Source organism: Tenebrio molitor, chromosome 8 (assembly GCF_963966145.1).
Source record: "Tenebrio molitor chromosome 8, icTenMoli1.1, whole genome shotgun sequence".
Lineage (NCBI taxonomy): Eukaryota > Metazoa > Arthropoda > Insecta > Coleoptera > Tenebrionidae > Tenebrio > Tenebrio molitor.
This window is the reverse complement of record NC_091053.1, coordinates 16,501,403-16,521,959: the sequence shown is the minus strand read 5'-3', so window position 1 is coordinate 16,521,959 and position 20,557 is coordinate 16,501,403. Positions and strand designations below refer to the sequence as shown.

Here is a 20,557-nt window from a genome sequence, read left to right as displayed (position 1 = left end):
ATTTTGATTTGGTTAAGTGCACATTTTTGATTTTTGGTAAGGTAACATAGGTAGATCAACCATCAAACATGAATCCCCAATTTGATTTAGTTATGTCGTTGTTAAATGTTCCTAAATATGCCCCTCACGCTTGGCCTCACCTCACCCAGAGTTCACGAGCCGTCACTGGGTTATAGTGTGAAATATAACATGAGTAAGTGAGCTATTCCACTTGCTAGATTAAGCTAGTTTTTAAATGATGATAAGATAAATATGATTTTGTTAGTAAGACATGATGATGATATAAGAAAAGGTTAGATAGAATAAAACTGTGTTGAATAAGTGGGTGGCTTGCCGGTCTCCAAGAGCACTGCGCTCAGGGGCCGTAGAGGAGCGTGTCCTCGCCCAGTCGTTCGGGGATGTGGTGGCGAGGTTCCTTGAGCGGAGCCGACGGCTCTAGAGGCGAGACTGGAGCCACAGAGGTCTCGGACGCGTCGACGATGAACACGACGCACGGTTCTATCTTGACCTCGACGTAAGACGAGATGGCGGTTGAGGTCGAAATCTAGGGTGTGGAGGTGGGGGATTCCCTAGGGGAGTACTACGTGTAGCTCATTGTCTACATGGAGACTCACCTATACCCTCAGGCAAGGGAAATGCTTCGGAGAAGTCTACGTGGATTGCGTCACGGGCCTTAGCGTTGGGACCAAATTCGTCCCTAAGCGGAGTTGGAAGGGTGTGCTCAAACTTTCCACACGGAGACGATACAGCACACCATCCACAAGGTTTCGTCGAATAAGAAGATCCCTGACACCAGGTAATAAATTTATTTCACTCGAACGAAACGGTCCGCAAAGGCAGGTGGCACGGAAGATTCAGAAAAACATGAGTGAAGATTTTCCGATTTTCCTGATACGATCGAATGTTCTCGAAGGAGTCGCGCGCGCGCTCGTCTTCGCGCTAGCAAAAGAGGGAATTTTGTAGGCAACCAACGATTCCTGAAGAGGTATGTTGGGCGAAAAACCAAGAGTGAAAAATTGACATTTATTTATTTCTTATGTTAGATTAACATTTCAATATACAGGCTCAGAAAAACATAATGAATCTAACTGTACGAAAAAAATTAGATGTTGCCATTTAAAAAAATTAAGTTGACCCTTGACCCTTGCAAGGTAGGGTTGCTAAGGGCAATATTTTATATCCAGTTTATAGTACTTTTAGAACCCTTTAATTTGATGTACCGCTTGTTGAAATTGCATTTCAAATAAGAAAGATGTAAGCTGGGGTTTTTTTTGTGATCACTCTGTAGATAATTTATAGCCTTGGACCAGAAGGGCAAAATAAAAATCTGTCTCCATTCGGTTATAATAAATAATAATTTTAGTTAAAAAATATTCTTCAACTTCCCTTCCAGTCTTGTGGTAAGTACGAGTCACTCGAACTTGACCATCCTCTTGACCGTCATGAACGGCATGCTGACGGTTTCCTTCCACAGATCACTGTTGCTGTCGATTTTGATTTTTCCCAAGGGCACCTTCTTCCCCAAAAGGTTCTTGCAAATCAGTTTGACCGAAATTTTGACCTGTTTGAGGTTGTAATTGTTGACCCTGAGGGTGGCCGTGCTGGCTTCGAATTTGAGCGAGATGGTCGGGTCGAACTTGACGCTGTTCATCTTCTGGATGAGGTCGTCGGGTTCCAAGGTCTTGATCTTGATGTAGAGCTGTCCGCCGAGCTTCTCGTGCTGCTGCATCGTTTGCATGCCGCACCTGTACTTGGTGATGCTGATCGTGATGACGTCATTACGCCGGTCCTCGCCGATGGCGTACAAGAGGGTCATCTCGACGCTGCCGTTCTTGCCGTCGCGCTGAAAGAATTGTCGTTGTATTGGGTCGAGGAGAGTTTTGGTGCTCACCAGCTCCGTCTGCATTCCCTTGAGTCCTCTCGAAATGTAAGGCGTGAAGATCATGTCGTCGTCCAGTTTCTGGGTGAAGATCTTCGGGTCCAGGTTGAAGGTGACGGTGCCCACGACGGTTCGTGGGTTGTTGAGCGAGTGGCGGAAGCTGGAGTTGGTCTCGCCGAAATTGTTGAACGAGAAGAACCGCTTCAGCTTGGACGTGGAATTTTTGGGGATGACTGGCTCCGTGCTGTTCCCCAACACGGCGTACACCGTGAACGAGATGAACTTCCTTCTGAAGTGGTCCTCGTAGTATTTAGAGGGCGACTGCAGCATGAAGGTGAACTCCTGGTTGAACGTCGGCCACGACTCCTTCACCACCGACGTTTCGTATTTTTCTTTTTCGGGGAACATGGTAATCTGCAAAAAACTAGTTACGCCGAGAAGCGATTTTTGCTCGTTTTACCTTGACTAAGTAACCGTGGGGTTTGATGTTTCCATAATTAGTAGGAAGATGCCTGGCACTGATACCTTGAACTTTTAACTGCTTCGAACTCTTGCAGAACATCAATGTGAAACCGATCTGGGGCTCGCCGATTTTGCTCGCCGGGACAGGGCTCGGCCAGAAGAAGCTTCTCAAAATGTTGCTTAGTTTTTGCTCCATTATCGTGCGGTGCCAGGAATTCTGCCCACATGATGTCGAGTGTTAGATAACAAGTGCACAACAGTGGCGGCTCGTCAGGCGTGACAGGGTGGGCAGTGCCCACCAAAATGACTTTTTTTTTTCAATTTTTAAATTTATCAATTATTTAATTGATGATTTGTTATTAGAAAGTAAATGTTTTTATAGGTACATCAAAACATTTCCAAGGCGAATTTTTCTCAGGGTGGACAAGAGATGTTCGTGGAAATATGAAAGCTCTACGCGTATTATGGCTAACCGTGCGAAACTGCGAAAGAAGTAGAAACGTTTGTGTAAGCTTGAGTAATGCAGGCAAGATATGTCCGGTGTTGGTAATTTCGCCACCAAGCAATCAAGCATCATTACGAGATTAACATGCAGGTAAATTCCCCACCACCGTTTAATGGAATGCTAAGCTTACCGGTAATTTCGCCACTGTACTTCCCGGAATTAATCTACATTCTACACCTACCTGCCATAAGGACGGCGCCGGCGGACGGCCGACATAAATATTTTACAATGGAAAGATTAATTTTTATTTTTAAGAATTAATGTTTCCATTGTAATCTTATTATTATGTCGTTTTATCATATTATTTATACATTTTTGTCTGTCTCTCACATGCTTATTATGAATTTTTGCTACCAAATGTAGACTTTGTATATAACATAAGTGTCAATTTGAAATTCTTTCTGTTTTTCTAAAAACACAAATAAAGTTGGGTCAGGTGTCAGGTAGTTACTTAAATCCACCCTTATTGGGTATGACCTTCAATAAAAATGTATTGAAAAATATTGGTGGCGAAATTACCGATGGGATTTTACTCAACGGGGATGCGCAAAAGATTAAGGTAATTACTGGTGGCGAGATTACCTGTCCCCGACATGTCTGTCCTGAGCGGAAAGCATTCATTTGTATATATGTTACGGACAAAGACGATATATGGACATTGACGATAATGGCCGGACAATGACGTGAGTGTCCATTTTTCCTGGCGATTATCGATAATGACCGCACATTGACGTTATGGCCCGTGGTGGGTGGGCAATGTTATTAAAAATGTCATTTTTATACTAACGTTAACATCATTGCCCGGTCATTAATGATAGGTAATGAACTAATGACCAAAAACGGCTGGATAATGTTGATATAGGTTACACGATAAAACTATACAATAGGTATAATGTTTTCTTTTAATATTTTTATTTATCAAATGTGTTGAGGTAGGTGTAGGTACTATGTGAAAATAGTATGTATATTAAAATATAAGTTGCAGAAGGCATCTATCTATTCAAGCGGCGAGTTGAGGAACAAATGAGTGCTTGAAGGACCTTCTGCAACGAATCTTTTATATTATTTTTTCTATTTTGCCACTTTATACCATAAATAAAAAAATAAAAACTTTAAATGTAGGAAATTTTGCGGTGGTTGGTGACATTTTTTATGTGGCATAATTTTAGCTGGCTGTGAAAAAAATTAATTTAAAACGTCATTTTTTTTAAATTTTCGCATTTGTGTTTGAAAATGAATGCTGAAGAAAGTTTATCACTAACGCCGCCGCAAATTAGGCAAATTGCACAAAAGACGTTAGAAAATTTACTGCCGGAGAAGTCCAAATCCCAAAATGAAAATTAAACGTTTTGTTCATTGTTATTTATTAATTTGCTTTGTTCTCTGCGAGATTTTTTTTTTTGACATCCGTCAGTTGACACTTCATGCTACCAGCATCAAAGTAAATTTTACTAGTCTATTCTAACACGCCAACGACCTATTAAAGCACTCAAATGACGTCATTTGGGTGCTAGAATAGACTTATTCTAAACGCAAAATAGAAAAAATATTATTCACACTTATTGAATTTTTCTTGGTAACGTAAGTAAATAAAAAAAACTAAAAAAAAATTCAGAACAAAGTGAAAAATACGAATTTTTCAAATATTATTGAGAGCATTCAAAATTATTCATTTTTGTTGTGGCATTAGAGTGATCCATGGTATCTACTATGGTGGTCAAAAAATTTTGGCCGTCACTTTCTTGACATTTAAGTAAAGTGTAAATAAATCTTTAGGAATCGTAACCCCACTTTCGATTCTTGTCAGTTTGACGATCAATTTAAACTGTTTGAAGCTCAGATATTCCAAAATTCCCACATTAATGAACAAAATTAGAGCAATCGTACATAGATAACCTGAGGTAAACGTTCTGTGTAGTAGAAATGAGAAAATAATTTTTCATTATACCTGAATCATAATCCCTGTTTTTGATACTAAAATGCGTGCGAAAAAGGGTCTTTAAAACACTAAAGCTTTAAGGGTTGCTTAGGTAACAACAAATTCACCTAATTTTGAACAATGATAAATAGACATTTATACACAATTTATGATAGAAACGAAACAACAACAATCGCCCATTTCTATATCAACAATTAATGACACAGATTACTTCGGAAAAGGTATTTCAATTTACTTTTTTTGTTATAATTTTCAGATTGTAGTGCAGGTATAATAAAAAATAGCGTATGATACACGTTTATAAGGGCCTTTAAAGCACGCGCGACGTTAAAAGCACTCTGCTACGCGTCGTGCTCTTAAACTCGTCGCGCGTGCTTTAAAGGCTTCCTTATAAACTTGTATCATAATATACTATTGAGAGGTAATCATGATGACAATAAAGTACGGATTACAATTTTTTTTTTTGAACTGGCAGACAAAATTTAGGTCGACAAATTTCTGACATTTCGAAAAAGTCAATGCAAGCGACCATTTATTGTCATTATGACTGATGTGTTAGTTTGTCAAACTGAAGGTTTTCCAGCTGTTTGGCGTTTTCTTCGCCCTTTTCGTAACTTACAGATCATGACGCACTACCATAACTGATTTGTAGTACGCATTTCACTCTCGGTGCACGCTTCTTTTCCCAATTTTAATTTTGATTATCGCTGTCACGATGACAAGAATGACAAAAATCGAAAATGGGGTTAGTTGAACATAATGCCAGCTTCACATTTTGATGTCAAGGCAATGACAGGCCGGCCTAAATTTATTGTCCGACCGTATTACTTCGAATTGCAAATTTTTTTGTGCAACGCGCTCGTATTATGTTATGTTATGAATGAATTATGAACATTGTCCAAATTACATGGACATTAACGTTATTGGCCGGTCATTATGGTTAATGTCCAACTTGACTGGCCATTATCAAGGGCGTAGCAAAGGAGGGGGGGGGCAGGTGGGCCCGGCCCACCCCAGAATCCTTCTGGCCCACCCCAGAATAAAAGTAAAACACATTAAAAACAAGATACATCTGCAATATCTATCTATCATCTGTCTGTGGTTTAAAATCTGGCCCACCCCAGCAAAAAATCATTGCTACGCCCTTGACCATTATCGTCATTGACTGGCCCACGACCTTCTAAAGTCCATTCCATTTAAGTATGCAGTGTAGAATAGCATAGGGACTATTTTCCCGTCGTTTATTTGTCAAAATGAGAGAAAAGTTTACACCAAGAAAATGTTCGATTTTTGATAACTACTGTCAAATTTTGATATTTTATCGATTTTTTGGTTATTAGTGTCAAACTTATTGAGTTTTTGTATCAAACGCATCAGTAAACTACAATTTTGTTATTAGAATACCACAACCGTAAGTTCCTTTATGACTTTTTTTTTGTTAATTTTGCTTGGAATGTATGTTTTTAAGTTTAGGAAAAGAATCAACAACAGCACGAACTGTTTTTAAACACCAAAGGCAAACCCGTTCAAAGTGGCCAGAAAAACATTGTTTATAATATTTATATGTATAGAGAATCTTCATAAAAGATTTTCTAAATCAAAAAGTATCAACATGGCAGCGACAACTTCAGGCATTTCCGAAAGAAAGATTTCGGGCATTGTTAAAGAAACAGTATTTAACATTACTAGCATGGTAAAAAGGGTTTTTACTGGCGACAGAAGGATATGACTGGAGAGCCGAAGGCTAGCCAGTAAACTTTTACATGCTTGCTAGTATAATTTTACATGCTAGCCAGTTAAGAGACATTTTCAAGATGAATACAGTGACTTGATAAATTGATGTTTACAAGTAGGGAACAAATAAAAGAAATTCATTGAATGTATTTATGTTTTTATAATCCTTACACGTCTCTAAACACCATTTTACATGTCATCTTTTTGACATTTAACGTTTTGCGCCAATTTCGGCGCCTGCAAATTAGCGACACACGGCGAACGCCGAAAACTGGCAGTGGCAAATGAACAGGCCGGAGAGAGCCAAGAGTCTCGACTATTTAGAAGGTCGTGGACTGGCCAATAACGTAATTGGCCGAATTATCGTCTTTGTCCGTAATATATACATTTATTTCATTTCTCCCAACCTGTTCAATTAATTTATTTCAAATTTAGGACTAAGATACATTGAAATAATTACAACGTGATCAAGAATGACTGACTCTGTTGGTAGCAATGAAAATTTAAATGATTTTGGTATTACCACTGTAATCTAAACGCATTTCCGGGTGTCAGCTTTGACAGAGTTGACAGGAGAATTTGACGTTTACCATCAAAGGGTCATTTTTGTAATAGGCATAAACATACCCGACATAACCAAATTTTTTTTAAATGTGTCAAGTTAAAACATCCGATCAGTGCCAATTACGAAACAGAAAAACACAAATATTTTTCAATTGTTTCATTGCCCACAGACTCAGATCACGTTGTAGTAATTGTGAGAAATTATTCACTTAATATTAAATAAAAAAATATAAAAACAATTTTCTTTGACCAAGATTTAATTTTTGCAAGACGCTGGCGTTATTCTTAAAAATATTTAAAAAAGTTATAAAAGAAAGTTAAATATCAGAGAAAAATCTTCAAAAACGTCCGCGACAGCATACAGGGTGTTTGAAAATTGCTAGTACAAAAAAAAAACTGTGGCATCTAGAAGCCCTAAGAAATCCAAAAAACCAATTTTTAATTTTTTTTAAACAAAAGGGATAAAGTAACCCTATCTCAGCATATTTTACGCCTCAGGCGGGGCAGTATTTTTTAAATCTTGGTAACCAAGCGTAATAATGAAGGACTATACAACAATATGAAAAATAAATATTTTTTTGCAAGATTTTGGCAACTAACAATGGTACTAACAATTTTAACCCAATTTTTAGTATTTTTTATCTCGAAAACTAGAGGACTTTAATTTAAAAAAAATTTTTGCCGATGACTAACTCACCATCACCAATTACCAGTATGTTTTTGTACTAGCAATTTTCAAACACCCTGTATATCTAAAATAAACCATAAAGCTATTAAAACAATAATAAATAAATTCATTCGTATAATAGCAGGCCAGCAGTGGGACCATGTAGAGGTGAAATTATTTCAGAAAAACACATCGTGGTCTGCGCCAAGAAGGTATTTTGGACTATTTTAATTCATTGTTAGCAACAGTGTCTCACGTGTTTTTCTCCACATTTTCGCAGCGTTTAGTCTTACTTCAAGTATTTCATCGATTTCTGACGGGATATGGTAAATTGCGCACACTGGTCAAATTTAACAGTCTGGAACCTGAAGGGCCCTTTAAAATACAGGTAAATTGCGCACAAGTGGTGAGTTGGTGACGACGGGCGTTCGGTCATAATAATTCTCGTTCAGGACTAGATAATGATCTTATTTTAACCACTTGGACTTTAACACTCCGAAATAAATATATCAGACTAATAGAAAAAAATATTTTTTGACATTAGGCGTTACATCTCAGGGTTCTGTAGGTAAATTGCGGTAACTTACAGTTTTTACATAATTGAATGTATGTAATTCAGAAGTAGAATTATTCTTATACTGGGTGCCCCAAAATTCGCGGAACAACGTAGTAGTACGTTGTTAAGTAGTCATTAAGAGATCAGGTAAAAATGTTTAAAAAAGTCAATCTTCTTTTTTGTAGAAGATATGGACCTATTCGTTACACTAAATGTGGCAACATTTAAAAACATTCTAACCATCCCAATAGTCTGCAAATCACGGCCTCCTTGATTTATAAGAGACTCGTCTCTTATCCGGCCTGTCGCATTCGATAAATGTCTGTTTTTGAAAATTCCCCGTATAGTATGTCCATCTAGCGACTTTACTGTGACCCATATATTAGTATATGCAACTAAAAATACGTATGAATAATGACATTTTGTATAATAAATTGTCAATTTGAAAAACTAAGTGCAGTCGAAAAAATGCCACAAACAAAGAAAAAATGTTGTATTAGTTCACGACATAAAGTTAACATTTCTTATCATAATCTACTCAATGATATCACTTTAAATGCAGCATAGAAGATAGGACTGAGAGATCATACTGGTAATATCATGAGTGCCGCAGAATATGCAAGTAGTAAAATTTTACCAAGATTCCAAAATTCAAGGACCAATGTAAATATTTCAGTCACCTTGCAAGATAGTTCTCTGGAAAAACTAGAAAAATTGTCTTCCTTTACTTATTTGCCAAGAACCAATTTTCAAATTGAGACGGCGGCAACAGCTTTTTTATGAAAATAACGGAGGCAGTCCATGGATGTGATTATTGCTTGTCACATTTACAACATTCAAATTCGAAAAAGAAAATCCCATTACTGGAATTAATTTATTACTAAGATAGAGGAAGGCTAAGTTACCCCAATGATCAATTTGTGGGTGTAGCATAGTTTGGGAATGAGAAATTGGAATTTTAGCTTCTTCACTTGCAATGGGCTTTGGGAAGGTTAAACATTATAGATAATAATGATGATTTACGGCTATGAGCAGTTCATTCCAGGAGGGACAAACAATCTGCATTTTGCCGATATTCGGCATCCCTTTTTAGTAACTAACAGGTAGATAAACTTACACTATCGTAAATCTTCATTATTATAATCTTTACAATCTACCCATTGCAAGTGAAGAAGCTAAAATTCCAATTTCTCGTTCGCAAACTATACAATTTACAATAATTTCAATAATAGTAGAAATTCTACCAAGCATTCCAAAGGAAAATATAAATTTTGTTTTGAAGAATATCTTGGCCTCAATCTTTCGGGAAATCCACTAATTCATTGTCCTGTTCATGGTAAAATGTGAGTGAGACACTTATTTAAAAATTAGAACTTCCTGTCATTGTAAATTTTTGTAACTTGCACTCGGACAAATAAAAAAAAATTATAAAAAAGAAAATTGTTGAAATTAAATTTACCGTTCATAAAAAATCTTTTTGATTTGAGACTTTGAAAAGGTGTCAGATGTATGTGTGCGTTAAAACTGTTGAAAATGTTGAAAACACGTCTATAAAACAATAATTTCCTGCAAGGCAGCCAACCAGTACAACACATAAGCCCCGTATTGTGGCGCACCCTATAAAACAAAAATAATGCCTAGAACTACGAATGCGGCAGGCCGGATAAGAGACGAGTCTCTTATGAATCTAGGAGGCCGTGCTGCAAATATTTAATTTTTGTTGTATCCATGGAAATGAGAGGGAAAAATCAAAGCCGTGTTGCCGTAGGCTGTTTGAGGTAAAACGAACATAAAATTACTACTTGGAAATGCTGGAAATAATGGAGAAAATAATTGCAAACCTGATCACAATGGTTCAAAATTATTAGGCCACTGGCTAGTAAAAGACAAATAGTCAAAATCTTTTTTATTATTTAAAATAAATGAGATCAAAGCTGCACCTTTTGGGCCCCCATATCTTCAAATCTAAGAGGTATAGAATTTTTTAATTATTTTTCTCGTTATTTTCTAACATGAATTGACATTACCTCATTGACTTGTTCCGCGAATTTTGGGGCACCCAGTAGTAACCCCAGGTTTTTAAGAAAGTTTTAACTTTTAAGTTGTAATGATCTAACTACCTTACTTCTTTCCGCCAAATATCCGAACCTGTGCAAACTGAAACAAATATGGTCGTGATCGTCATCGAAGCGGAGGGGCCTTACGTTGTGTTGTGATTTTCTTTTGGTGGAAAAGGTTCGGAATGCAAACGATGAGGGTTCCACTTGGAAGAGTACCGCAAAATAAAACATACATGTGAGAGACACAAAATACCTTTTATTGAAAAATGCCAGTGATAACGTTGATTTTCGGAGAACAAATGAAACGAATCCAACAACAATATTAATACAGCAACATTTAAAACAAACAGAACGACAAATGACAAGTTCAAGGTTGCAAAAAAAAAAACAAGTAACAAATTTATAATGCAGTTATCACCAGTGGCGGCTCGTGAGTTTTGTTGTTGAGGAGGCAAACTTGAACAAACATAGTAATAATAATAATAATATTAATAAATATTAAATAGAAAATTTAGAAAAGCAATTTTATTTAAGAATTAAATCTATTTTAAAATCAAAATTAAACGGTGATAATTTAATTAAAGCTGTTAATACATATGCTGTTCCATTACTGACCTATTCTTTCGGTGTTATAAAATGGTCCAATAGTTATTTGGATCATAAGTCCAGAAAATGATATTTTGCGAGTGTGAGTGATATTGCGTAGCCGAGGCGGTTTAGCCGAGGCGAAGCAACACGAGCACTCGCAAAACATTTTCTGGACGTGTAATCCACAAAATTTTTCATGCCGACAAATTTAAATCATTTTTAAAAAGTAAAAAATTTGTTTCACAAGTGGAATCGAACCCGCGACCCACGCGTCCCTGCGCCGAAACGGAGTCCGTTCAATGCTGCCTGCCCATTCTCTAGTCAAGGTCACTCTTATAAGTACTAGGCCGGGAATTTTACGTTCCCGGCGGATTTTGAATCATGCAAAACCGTCGATAACGGCCGGCGGCATGAAAAACTAATTTACAGAACATAAACATTAAAACTAGAGTTCTTTTTACCAAATTTAGTAAACACCATCCTAAATCTGCTATTGAAAGATTTAATTTACCACGCGAAAACGGTGGTAGGGGTTTTTCAAATCTAGAAATACTGCTACATAATCAAATAGCTTCACTAAAAAATTATTTCCTCAATAGAGCTCGTGATAACACCTTTTTTAATGCTTTGGTTTCAGCCGATAAAGGCTACACACCTTTAAATTTAAGTGATAATATAATTTCAGATATTGTTAAACCAAATATACCTGACACTATAGCAAATATAAAACAGAAGTCTTTACATGGGAGATACTTTAAAGAACTGGAACAACCAGAAGTTAATATTCAGGCCTCTCATGCATGGCTTAAGAAATCAAATATTCATCCTGAGACGGAGGGTTTTATATTTGCAATACAAGATCGTGTTATAAATACAAGAAATTATAAAAAACACATATGCGGTTTACAATCGATAATTGATAAATGTAGGATTTGCGGAACTGAAGGGGAAACAATTGAACACATCATTTCTTCTTGCACCGTTTTGGCTCAAAGCGAATATAAAAAACGTCACGATATATTCGCTAAAATTATACACATGAATTTAGCTGTTAAATTCAATTTATTAAAGAATACACAACCACATTATAGTTATACACCAGAAAGTTGTTTGGAAAATGACAGTTACAAGTTATACAGGGTTATTCTAAATGATTGTAGTCGAAGTAGGCCATGCCCATGTTATTACATTTTTGCCGCTTTCATGTGAACTGTCAATTCTTGTCGCTGTCACTGTCATTTTTTAGGTGAAAAGTGCGGTGATGAGAATTTTATTTATTTTTGTTAAATTAACAATTGAATCCAGAAATATTGAGTCGTTTTGCACCCAATTTAACTCCCATGTGTGAACGGTGTGTACTCACTTATTCACATTATTTTGATGTTTTTTTATGTGGAGCGGCAACCATAAATTTTACATTCAGTTTTCACGCCTACTTCGACTACAATCATATAGAATAACCCTGTATTTTGATAGAACAATTTTAACTGACATTCATATTAAGCATAACAGACCAGACATTATAATTTTAAATAAACAACAAAAGCAAGCATATCTTTTAGATATAGCTGTTCCAAATTCACATAATATAACACAGACATATAACACAAAAATTAATAAATATTTAGAGCTCTCCGTTGCTATGAGAAATCTTTGGTGTTTAGAAAAAATTTCGATTTTACCACTTGTAATTTCAGCAACGGGAATAGTACCGCAATCTCTTTTTAAAAATTTAAAAATTCTGGATTTAGATAACACATTGGTAGTTGAAATTCAAAAAGGTATATTATTATACTCATGTCACATCGTGAGGAAGTTCCTTAACATTGACACAGAACATAATACACAACAAAGTCAAAATGCGGAGGCGAGACGCCGGTAATTATGTTGATAAGCACTGCACTATTACTTGATAGTAATATCCGTAATAGTGTATGTACTCCGGCAAAATTGCCGTGCCGCCGGGTGGAGGTGGGATACGAAATATTTAGGCTATATTGATATATTCTATCTCGTGATTCGGAAGTCACGTTAAGCCATTGGTCCCGGTCTATTGAGTTGGTCATCATGCCCCTCATAGATTTGTAAGCCAGTTCTAGACTGGGAAACAATTTTTTTTTAACTGTTCCAAATTCACACAATATAACGCAGACATATAACACAAATATTAATAAATATTTAGAACACTCCGTTGCTATGAAAAATCTTTGGTGTTTAGAAAAAAATTCGATTTTACTACTTATAATTTCAGCAACGGGAATAGTACCGCAATCTCTTTTTAAAAATTTAAAAACTTTGCACTTAGAGAACACATTGGTAGTTGAAATTCAAAAAGGTATATTATTATACTCATGTCATATCGTGAGGAAATTCCTTAACATTGACACAGAAAATAAAAAAACAAAAAGTCAAAATGTGGAGGTGAGACGCCGGTAATTATGTTGATAAGCACTGCACTATTACTTGATAATACAGGGTGAGCAACAATAACTGTTTCAGTTGGCAATAAAAAATTTTACATAAAATTTTCAAGACTGAATTGTACCCATTTCAGTTTGTTTTATTGACATTATTGACAGCTGGTATACATTTCAAATGTAAACGTCTTGGTTTTTGTAATCTTTTATTAATAAAATGGTTTTCTCGTTGGAACATGACATAAAAGTCACCAAAAATCACCAGAATTTATTGCCAACTCAATCAGTACTTGTTGCTCACACGGTATTATCCGTAATAGTGTATGTATAGTCCTACAGAAACTCTAGTGGAATTCGGCTTTGGTTGTAAATTTAACAACAACAACCGAAGAATAAGATTTTATTATCAAGTAATAACCGTTGTCATAAATACAACTACCACTACCTGTAACATCCCTCCCTGAAGCTAACATTGTGAACCCCAAACTAACAACCTTCATTAGCATTTATCAGTAGGATTATTGCTGCAGCATAAAATTCTATTTTTCAAGTGACAAACATAAATTTACAACCAAAGTCGAATTCCACTAGAGTTTCTGTAGGACTATACCTGCTCCGGCAAAATTGCCGTGCCGCCGGGTGGTGGAGGGTTAACTAATATTAATAATTTTTTTAAAATATACTATACAGGGTGCCCCAAAATTCGCGGAATAGCTTACCAGTACGTTGTTAAGTAGAAATATCAGGTAAAAATGTTCAATCTTCTTTTTTGTACAAGGTATGAACCTACATATTTGTTACACTATAAATACATACATATTTAATTTTTGTTGTATCCATGGAAATAAGAAAGAAAAATCAAAGCCACGTTGCCATAAGTTATTTGAGGTAAAACCAACATAAAATCACTTCTTGGAAATGCTGGAAATAATGAAGTAAAGCAAACCTGATCACAATCATTCAGAATTATTTTAACATTGGCTAGTCAAAAAAAAGTAGTCAAGATATTTTTTATAAACGAGATCAAAGCTGCACCTTTTGACTAGCCAGGCCTGTTTCACCTTCCCCAACCAACCGTATACCGACAAAACCCCGAAGTCCCCATAACTGCGACGGAGGCTTCACGTCAACATTCCAGAGCCGCGTACAGCAAGACTTAGCTCTACGTAACCGTCGCCCCCACAGAAATTTGACTAAACAACCCCCCGATCTCCTGAATGTCACCTAGCCCCCATAGTTTAGCCAGCTGTGAAATATGAAAATGCTGTAGATTTGCCATTTCAGATATAATAAAGGTTCTACGAATGACGATGTTTTCCGGTCGGTTTGTAACGCGTAAAGTCCTCGAAAAATAGTCAATTTTGGCATAAATTGTAAATCATTTTACAATAGGAGATAAAATCGTCTTATAACTACCAATATACCCTCTAATTTTATTATCCCTTTGTTGTGCAGTGCCGACTCAAGGAAGGACAAAAATCAGGTAAATTAACAACCCCTACTTATTTATGGTAGTTATAAGACCCTTTTCTCTCCTATTGTAAAATGGTTTACAATTTAAGTCAAAATTGACTATTTTTCGACGAGGACTTTACTTAAAACCGATGTTCGTCGTTTGCGCAAATATGACTCACAACCTATGACAGATTGAAGGACCTCTACAGATAAATTTTATATTTTGGTATTTTACCTTAGTAAAAAACACTGTAAAACTGCAGCTCTGAAAAGAATTGGTTTTATAAAAACAACTAAAAAGACTCGGAAACAACACACGAAATCACCAACACGCTACGTAGGTACATTCGAAATAAAATGTGAAATAATCAAAACAACACATTTCTTATCATATCATGTATCTTAAATAATTATTTCATGTTTCTATCTGCCAATAGCCGCCTTCCATCATATCCCACCACATTAATAATGAATCACACTTCTCACTTCTCAGCTGTTAGTCAGGGCCTGAGAACTGCTTATGGAACGTGGGTGGGGTGGGTAGGTATCCAAATTAGTTAAGGTCCACGTTTACTAGATGGCGCTAATCAAAAATGGTCTGATGGTCTGCATAGAGAAAATAAAATACTATAGAATGAAAAGTCCCTAATAAATTTTTGGAAAATCGTTTAGCGCACCCTCGCAAGAGGGCGCAAATATTTTAAAAAGTCAAAACTTTAAAATCAAAGTAATTTCAATAATCTAAAAATCAGTCAAAGGATTGTCAATCTTTATGTCACTATCTTGTAATTCAAAATGAGGCTGTGTCACGTTCACAAATAATGTAGTACCGCTGCTAAGATTGCTAAATTTGTTGTTGAGAGAATCAAGCAAAATTTATCTAGAAAACAATCAACAAATTGAAAGAAAAATAATACTTCAAGACCAAGAGATTACACCATTATTTGATACACCTCATCTTATTAAAAGAATTAAAAATTATAGGATAACAAAAGATTTGGTTTGGGAAGTAAACGAAGAAATTTTAAGTGTGAAATTGGACCATATGTATAGTGAAGGTTTATCTTTATGATTCAGCGTGGGGCGAATTAAGATCCCTCCACAAAATTACGGACATGCAGATAAGATCCAAAAATGTCCTATGCAACTCAAGTTTTAGTCGACTGTAATTACACTAGAGGTCTTTTTTGTCCGGATAAAATTGAATTTTTTTACGATAATTTACCAAAAAGAAACCAAATTAGAGTTTAAAAAATGAAATTTTATCCTGGACGAAAAAAACCTCGAGCGTAATTCGATGAAATAATTAAATGAATAATGATAGGTAGGTAATTATGAAAAATTGAATTGGCCATTTTGCACGTCAATTTATTACAAGCTGTGTCGATGTTTAAGATTGTTGGTTCGTTATCATAACAACAAACAATAATAAGGTTCGAAAAAGTTTGCCATGGAAGTTTAAGCACATTTTATCCAGATGCAAAGTTAGGGCTAACTTTATCCGATGTCAAAGTGACAAATGCATCGCGGCTTATGGGATTTTTTATACATGAATTAAATTATCGTCATAATCATGATTAATTCAACTATCATGCTATTAGTTAACTGTGGTAATTTCTAATAACATTGTTGTTAATAATCTAATATACACTTCGTGACAAAATTATCGAATCAAGAATTTATTTCTCTCTAACTTTAAAATTATTGGGTTTACGAACTTGGATTTTGCACATAATATGCTTGAGAGCCTATCTGATAAAAATAAAACTTTACTCAGCATAGATTTTATCGTAAAAGTCAAGATAACTTGTAACACCAAACAGGATGAAACATGAAATCAAAAATTTTTTTAAAAAACAGTCTAATATCTTGTGTTACCACTTCTGGCGGTAATACAGGCTTCCATCCGCCTTGGTAAAGTTGAAATTAAGTTTTGTATGTATTCTTGTGGTATTAGCTGCCATTGCGCAATTAGCAAATTAGACAGTTCTTGCAGAGTCAGCGAGAGCACTGGTGATCTTCTTACTCGTCGCACAAGGTTATCCCATAGATGTTCGATGGGATTAAGATCCGAATTTCGAGCTGGCCAATCCAACCTCTGTATATTGTCGTAATTTAATTCGTCTGTTACAATCCTGGCAATATGAGGTCGTGCATTATCGTGAATTAGCACAAAATTTGCACCAAAATTGTGAGCATATTCTTCAATATGGGGAATAACAATGTCCTCTCTATATCTCTAGCCGGTCATGCTCCCTCCAGGAACAACAACAAGTTCCGTACGGCCCGTCCAATTTATACCACCCCATACCATAACTGAACCTCCACCAAAATTGTCAATAACATTGCCTATAGCGTTCGCCCGGAATCCTGAACACACGATTACGTCGATCATTGCTAGTTAAACAAAATCGCGACTCGTCGGTAAAGAGAACATTGTGCCATTCGCGGTCCCAATTTCTGTGTTCTCTAGCAAAATTTAGACGATCCATACGATGTCCTGGATTTAATCATGGACCAGTTACTGGTCTTCTTGGCGTTAAATTACTCTCTCTCAAGCGTCTTAAAACAGTTCTGCTGGAAATAACAGTCCCTGTAGTCAACTGAAGATCGTTTCAGAGGTGTTGCGCAGTGACAAAATGCTTTCTTCTAGCTTGTAAAGACAAAAAGTGATCTTCTCGTCTTGACGTTTTCCTTTTACGAGCTTGTCCAGCTCATCTAGTGTACGTTCCTGTCTCCTCATACCTTTGAAGAACTCTATACACAGCTAGAGATGACGAGATGAACGATATTTCACTACCGGTGATTTTATCACCGTGACTCGGAAATCACGAGTAACCACCGTGATCAAATACTCGAAGTAACCGTGATTAGTGATTTCACTACATATTGTCTTAAATTCTTAAATCGCTGGTTATTATGCAGTTGCTTGTTTGTCGTTACCCGACACACAACAAAATAGAAATTGTAACTTTAGCATTTTCCTATTTTTCCTTACAGAATTCTGTAATTTGAAATATTATTAAGTACCATCTGGCACTATTACAAAACAAAAGCTGTCTCACTGAAAGATAGCAATTTTTGCCAAGCTAAATCTGGAGTGATAACGTACCTACCTGTTCTGTTCATGATAAGCCGGAGTGTAATAATACACACATTAATAAACTAATAATTATCTTTTAAATTATAATTTATAAACAGCTTAAAATAACTGCAACTAAAGTACCTAACTGCATCAAATATGTGTATTAAGTGATTTAGGGATAACGATTTCCTGTAAAAATTAGTCGTGATCAGTGATCACCGTAACTGTTGTTGTGTAACGGTGACTGAGAAATCACGGTCACCAGGAACGACGTTCTTAAAAAATCACCGGATCGCTCATCTCTATACACAGCTGACTGCGAAGTTTGAAACCTTTCAGCAAGTTGTCGCTGAGTATATCCCTCTTGTGCCAGTACCACTATTTGGGCTACCTGAGATTGATTTAAGGGCATTTTTATCCTCTCTGACAGGTTTGTGACACCAATACAATATCGAAAGCAAATTTTCAATTGAATTTTTAAAAAAAGTTTTGGGTTAGTAGGTCACGGTTGCATATTTTAATAAATTACGAAGAAATTAAGTCTAAGATTTACATGGGGAGATCGGAGTAGAGTCCCGTTTACCTGCGTTAATACTGGTCACAAAATTAAGATGTCCGAGAAGAGTCCCGGGTCAGTAAGGGATTAACGACCCTCACCAAACCTTTGAATAATTATATACAGATTTTCAAAGCGATTACCTACATAAAGGTTAGAACTGCGCAGCAAAATGAAAAAAAAAACTCTTCAAAAACATTGGAGAATAAAAAATTTTTGGATGAGAAATTTGACCAATTAAAAAATGGTGTGATAAATAACTTAGAATTTATTAAGATAGTTGGAAATCATTTTAAAATATAGACTATAAGTTTCATATAAATATATACAGGCTGTTTGATAAAAAACGCCTCAACCCATAACTTTTTTATTTATCATCCGATTTCAATGAACAAATAATATGCTGTTTCACTGGAATATTCGTGAAAACCCTTCTTGTGAATGCGGTGCAGAAAAAGAAACCATCCAACACATTGTGGAAGAATCTCCCCTTACTAAATTCCAGCAAGGTTTCTCCAAACTACATCTACTTACCGAAGACGCCCTAAATTGGCTACAACAAATTAAAAACATATAATTTACCATAATTATTTTGTGAATTTCGAATTTTAATTGTATTTTTCTTCATACGAATATATATATATATATATATATACTCGTAAATAAAATCAAGTATGAGTTCATTAAAATTGATAATTAGTGAGAAAGGAAAAGAGCTTCTGGTGCTAGATAGATTTAAATATCGATTTCATAAAGAACTATCTAGTGGTGTTAAACGTTGGGTGTGTTCAATAAGTGGAAATAAAAAGTGTCCGGCGTATTTGAAAACAGAGGGAAAGACAAATATCGTTGAAGTTATCGATAACCATAATCATCCACCACATGAAGAAAAAATACTTAATAGGAATGAATTAAGTAATTCCTTAAAAAGAAAAGCTACAGAAGACTTAAACGAGAGGCCTACAAAATTAATTCACCAGGAACTGAGGAAAGGAGATATCGAAACACTGACGAATTGCGACATCAAGCGTATAAGAAAAAATATCTACCAAGCAAGAAGGGGTGTTCTTCCAAAATTACCAACAACTCAAGAAGAAATTCACCATGCTCTCAACTCCCATTCGATCAAAACAAATCGAGACGGGCCTTTTCTTCTTGTAAACGACGCAGAGAACAAAATAATTATGTTCTCATGTCAAACAAATTTAGAATTTTTATGTTCTTCAAAATTCATATATGTGGATGGGACATTTAACTGCTGTGCCAAATTTTTTCTTCAAATGTTTACCATTCACAGACTAGCTGGTGACCATTACAACAAATGCCTGTGAAAGTTTTCATTCGCGGTTTAATTCGTCATTTTACCATTCACACCCTAATATTTTTCAGTTTATGAGAGTTTTAACAGATTTTCAAAGCGATAAAGCTACATAAAGGTTAGAACTGCGCAGCAAAATGAAAAAAAAAATTTACTCTTCAAAAACATTGCAGAATAAAAAATTTTTGGATGAGAAATTTGACCAATTAAAAAATGGTGTGATAAATAACTTAGAATTTATTAAGATAGTTGGAAATCATTTTAAAATATAGACTATAAGTTTCATATACATATGTATGGTATGGCACAATAAATAAATAAATGTATATATGTATTATGTATGTGTACGCATTTTTTGTCTATTTGAAGAAAACATAAAGGAATAAATAGGAGTAGTAAAATATCAATAAATAAATAAATTCTGGCTAAGGCCAAGCGCTAGAAGTTTTCAGGTCGCGCAAGTGCCTCTAACATAACCTAACGACCACTACTAAAATAAGTAGCCGGGACAGACAGCTTTACATCTCCTCCGAAAGATGGAAGTGATTTGAAAAAACCAAAACCTGATGATTTAACCGGGAATCGAACTCGGGCGGTATGGGTGGTAACTGATAAGCCAGTATCTAACCCCTGAGTCATGACCAATAAAATATCAGTTTGAAATTAGGGGGGGAAATCTGTTTCCAGTCTCAAATAGTTTTGTAATTTTCATTCCTGTTACCTGAGTTGATCGGCTTCGGACTCTATTCGACCATCTCTCGGACTCTACTCG

At 35.7% G+C, this 20,557-nt stretch overlaps 1 protein-coding gene and 1 long non-coding RNA gene across 2 annotated transcripts in view; one reads left to right on the top strand and one right to left on the bottom strand.

The window, feature by feature from the left end:
* LOC138136831 (uncharacterized) overlaps nt 1–20,557 on the top strand; it is a 125,634-nt gene that overhangs the window by 38,287 nt on the left and 66,790 nt on the right. The window lies entirely within an intron of this gene.
* Nucleotides 1,039–16,093, bottom strand: LOC138136819 (uncharacterized). The gene is made up of 4 exons (XM_069056139.1): nt 15,062–16,093; nt 2,340–2,558; nt 1,892–2,293; nt 1,039–1,843 (listed from the first exon to the last, which is right to left on the bottom strand). The coding sequence occupies exons 2-4, from the start codon at nt 2,535–2,537 to the stop codon at nt 1,412–1,414; spliced, it is 1,032 nt and encodes a 343-aa protein (XP_068912240.1). The 5' UTR covers nt 2,538–2,558; nt 15,062–16,093; the 3' UTR covers nt 1,039–1,411.

Coding starts and splice junctions, on each gene's coding strand:
- LOC138136819 (XM_069056139.1), bottom strand. CDS start 2,537: ATGGAGCAAAAACTAAGCAACATTTTGAGAAGCTTCTTCTGGCCGAGC. Junction 2,294..2,339: donor CCCACGGTTACTTAGTCAAG/GTAAAACGAGCA, acceptor AGTTTTTTGCAG/ATTACCATGTTCCCCGAAAA. Junction 1,844..1,891: donor AGGGAATGCAGACGGAGCTG/GTGAGCACCAAA, acceptor CAATTCTTTCAG/CGCGACGGCAAGAACGGCAG.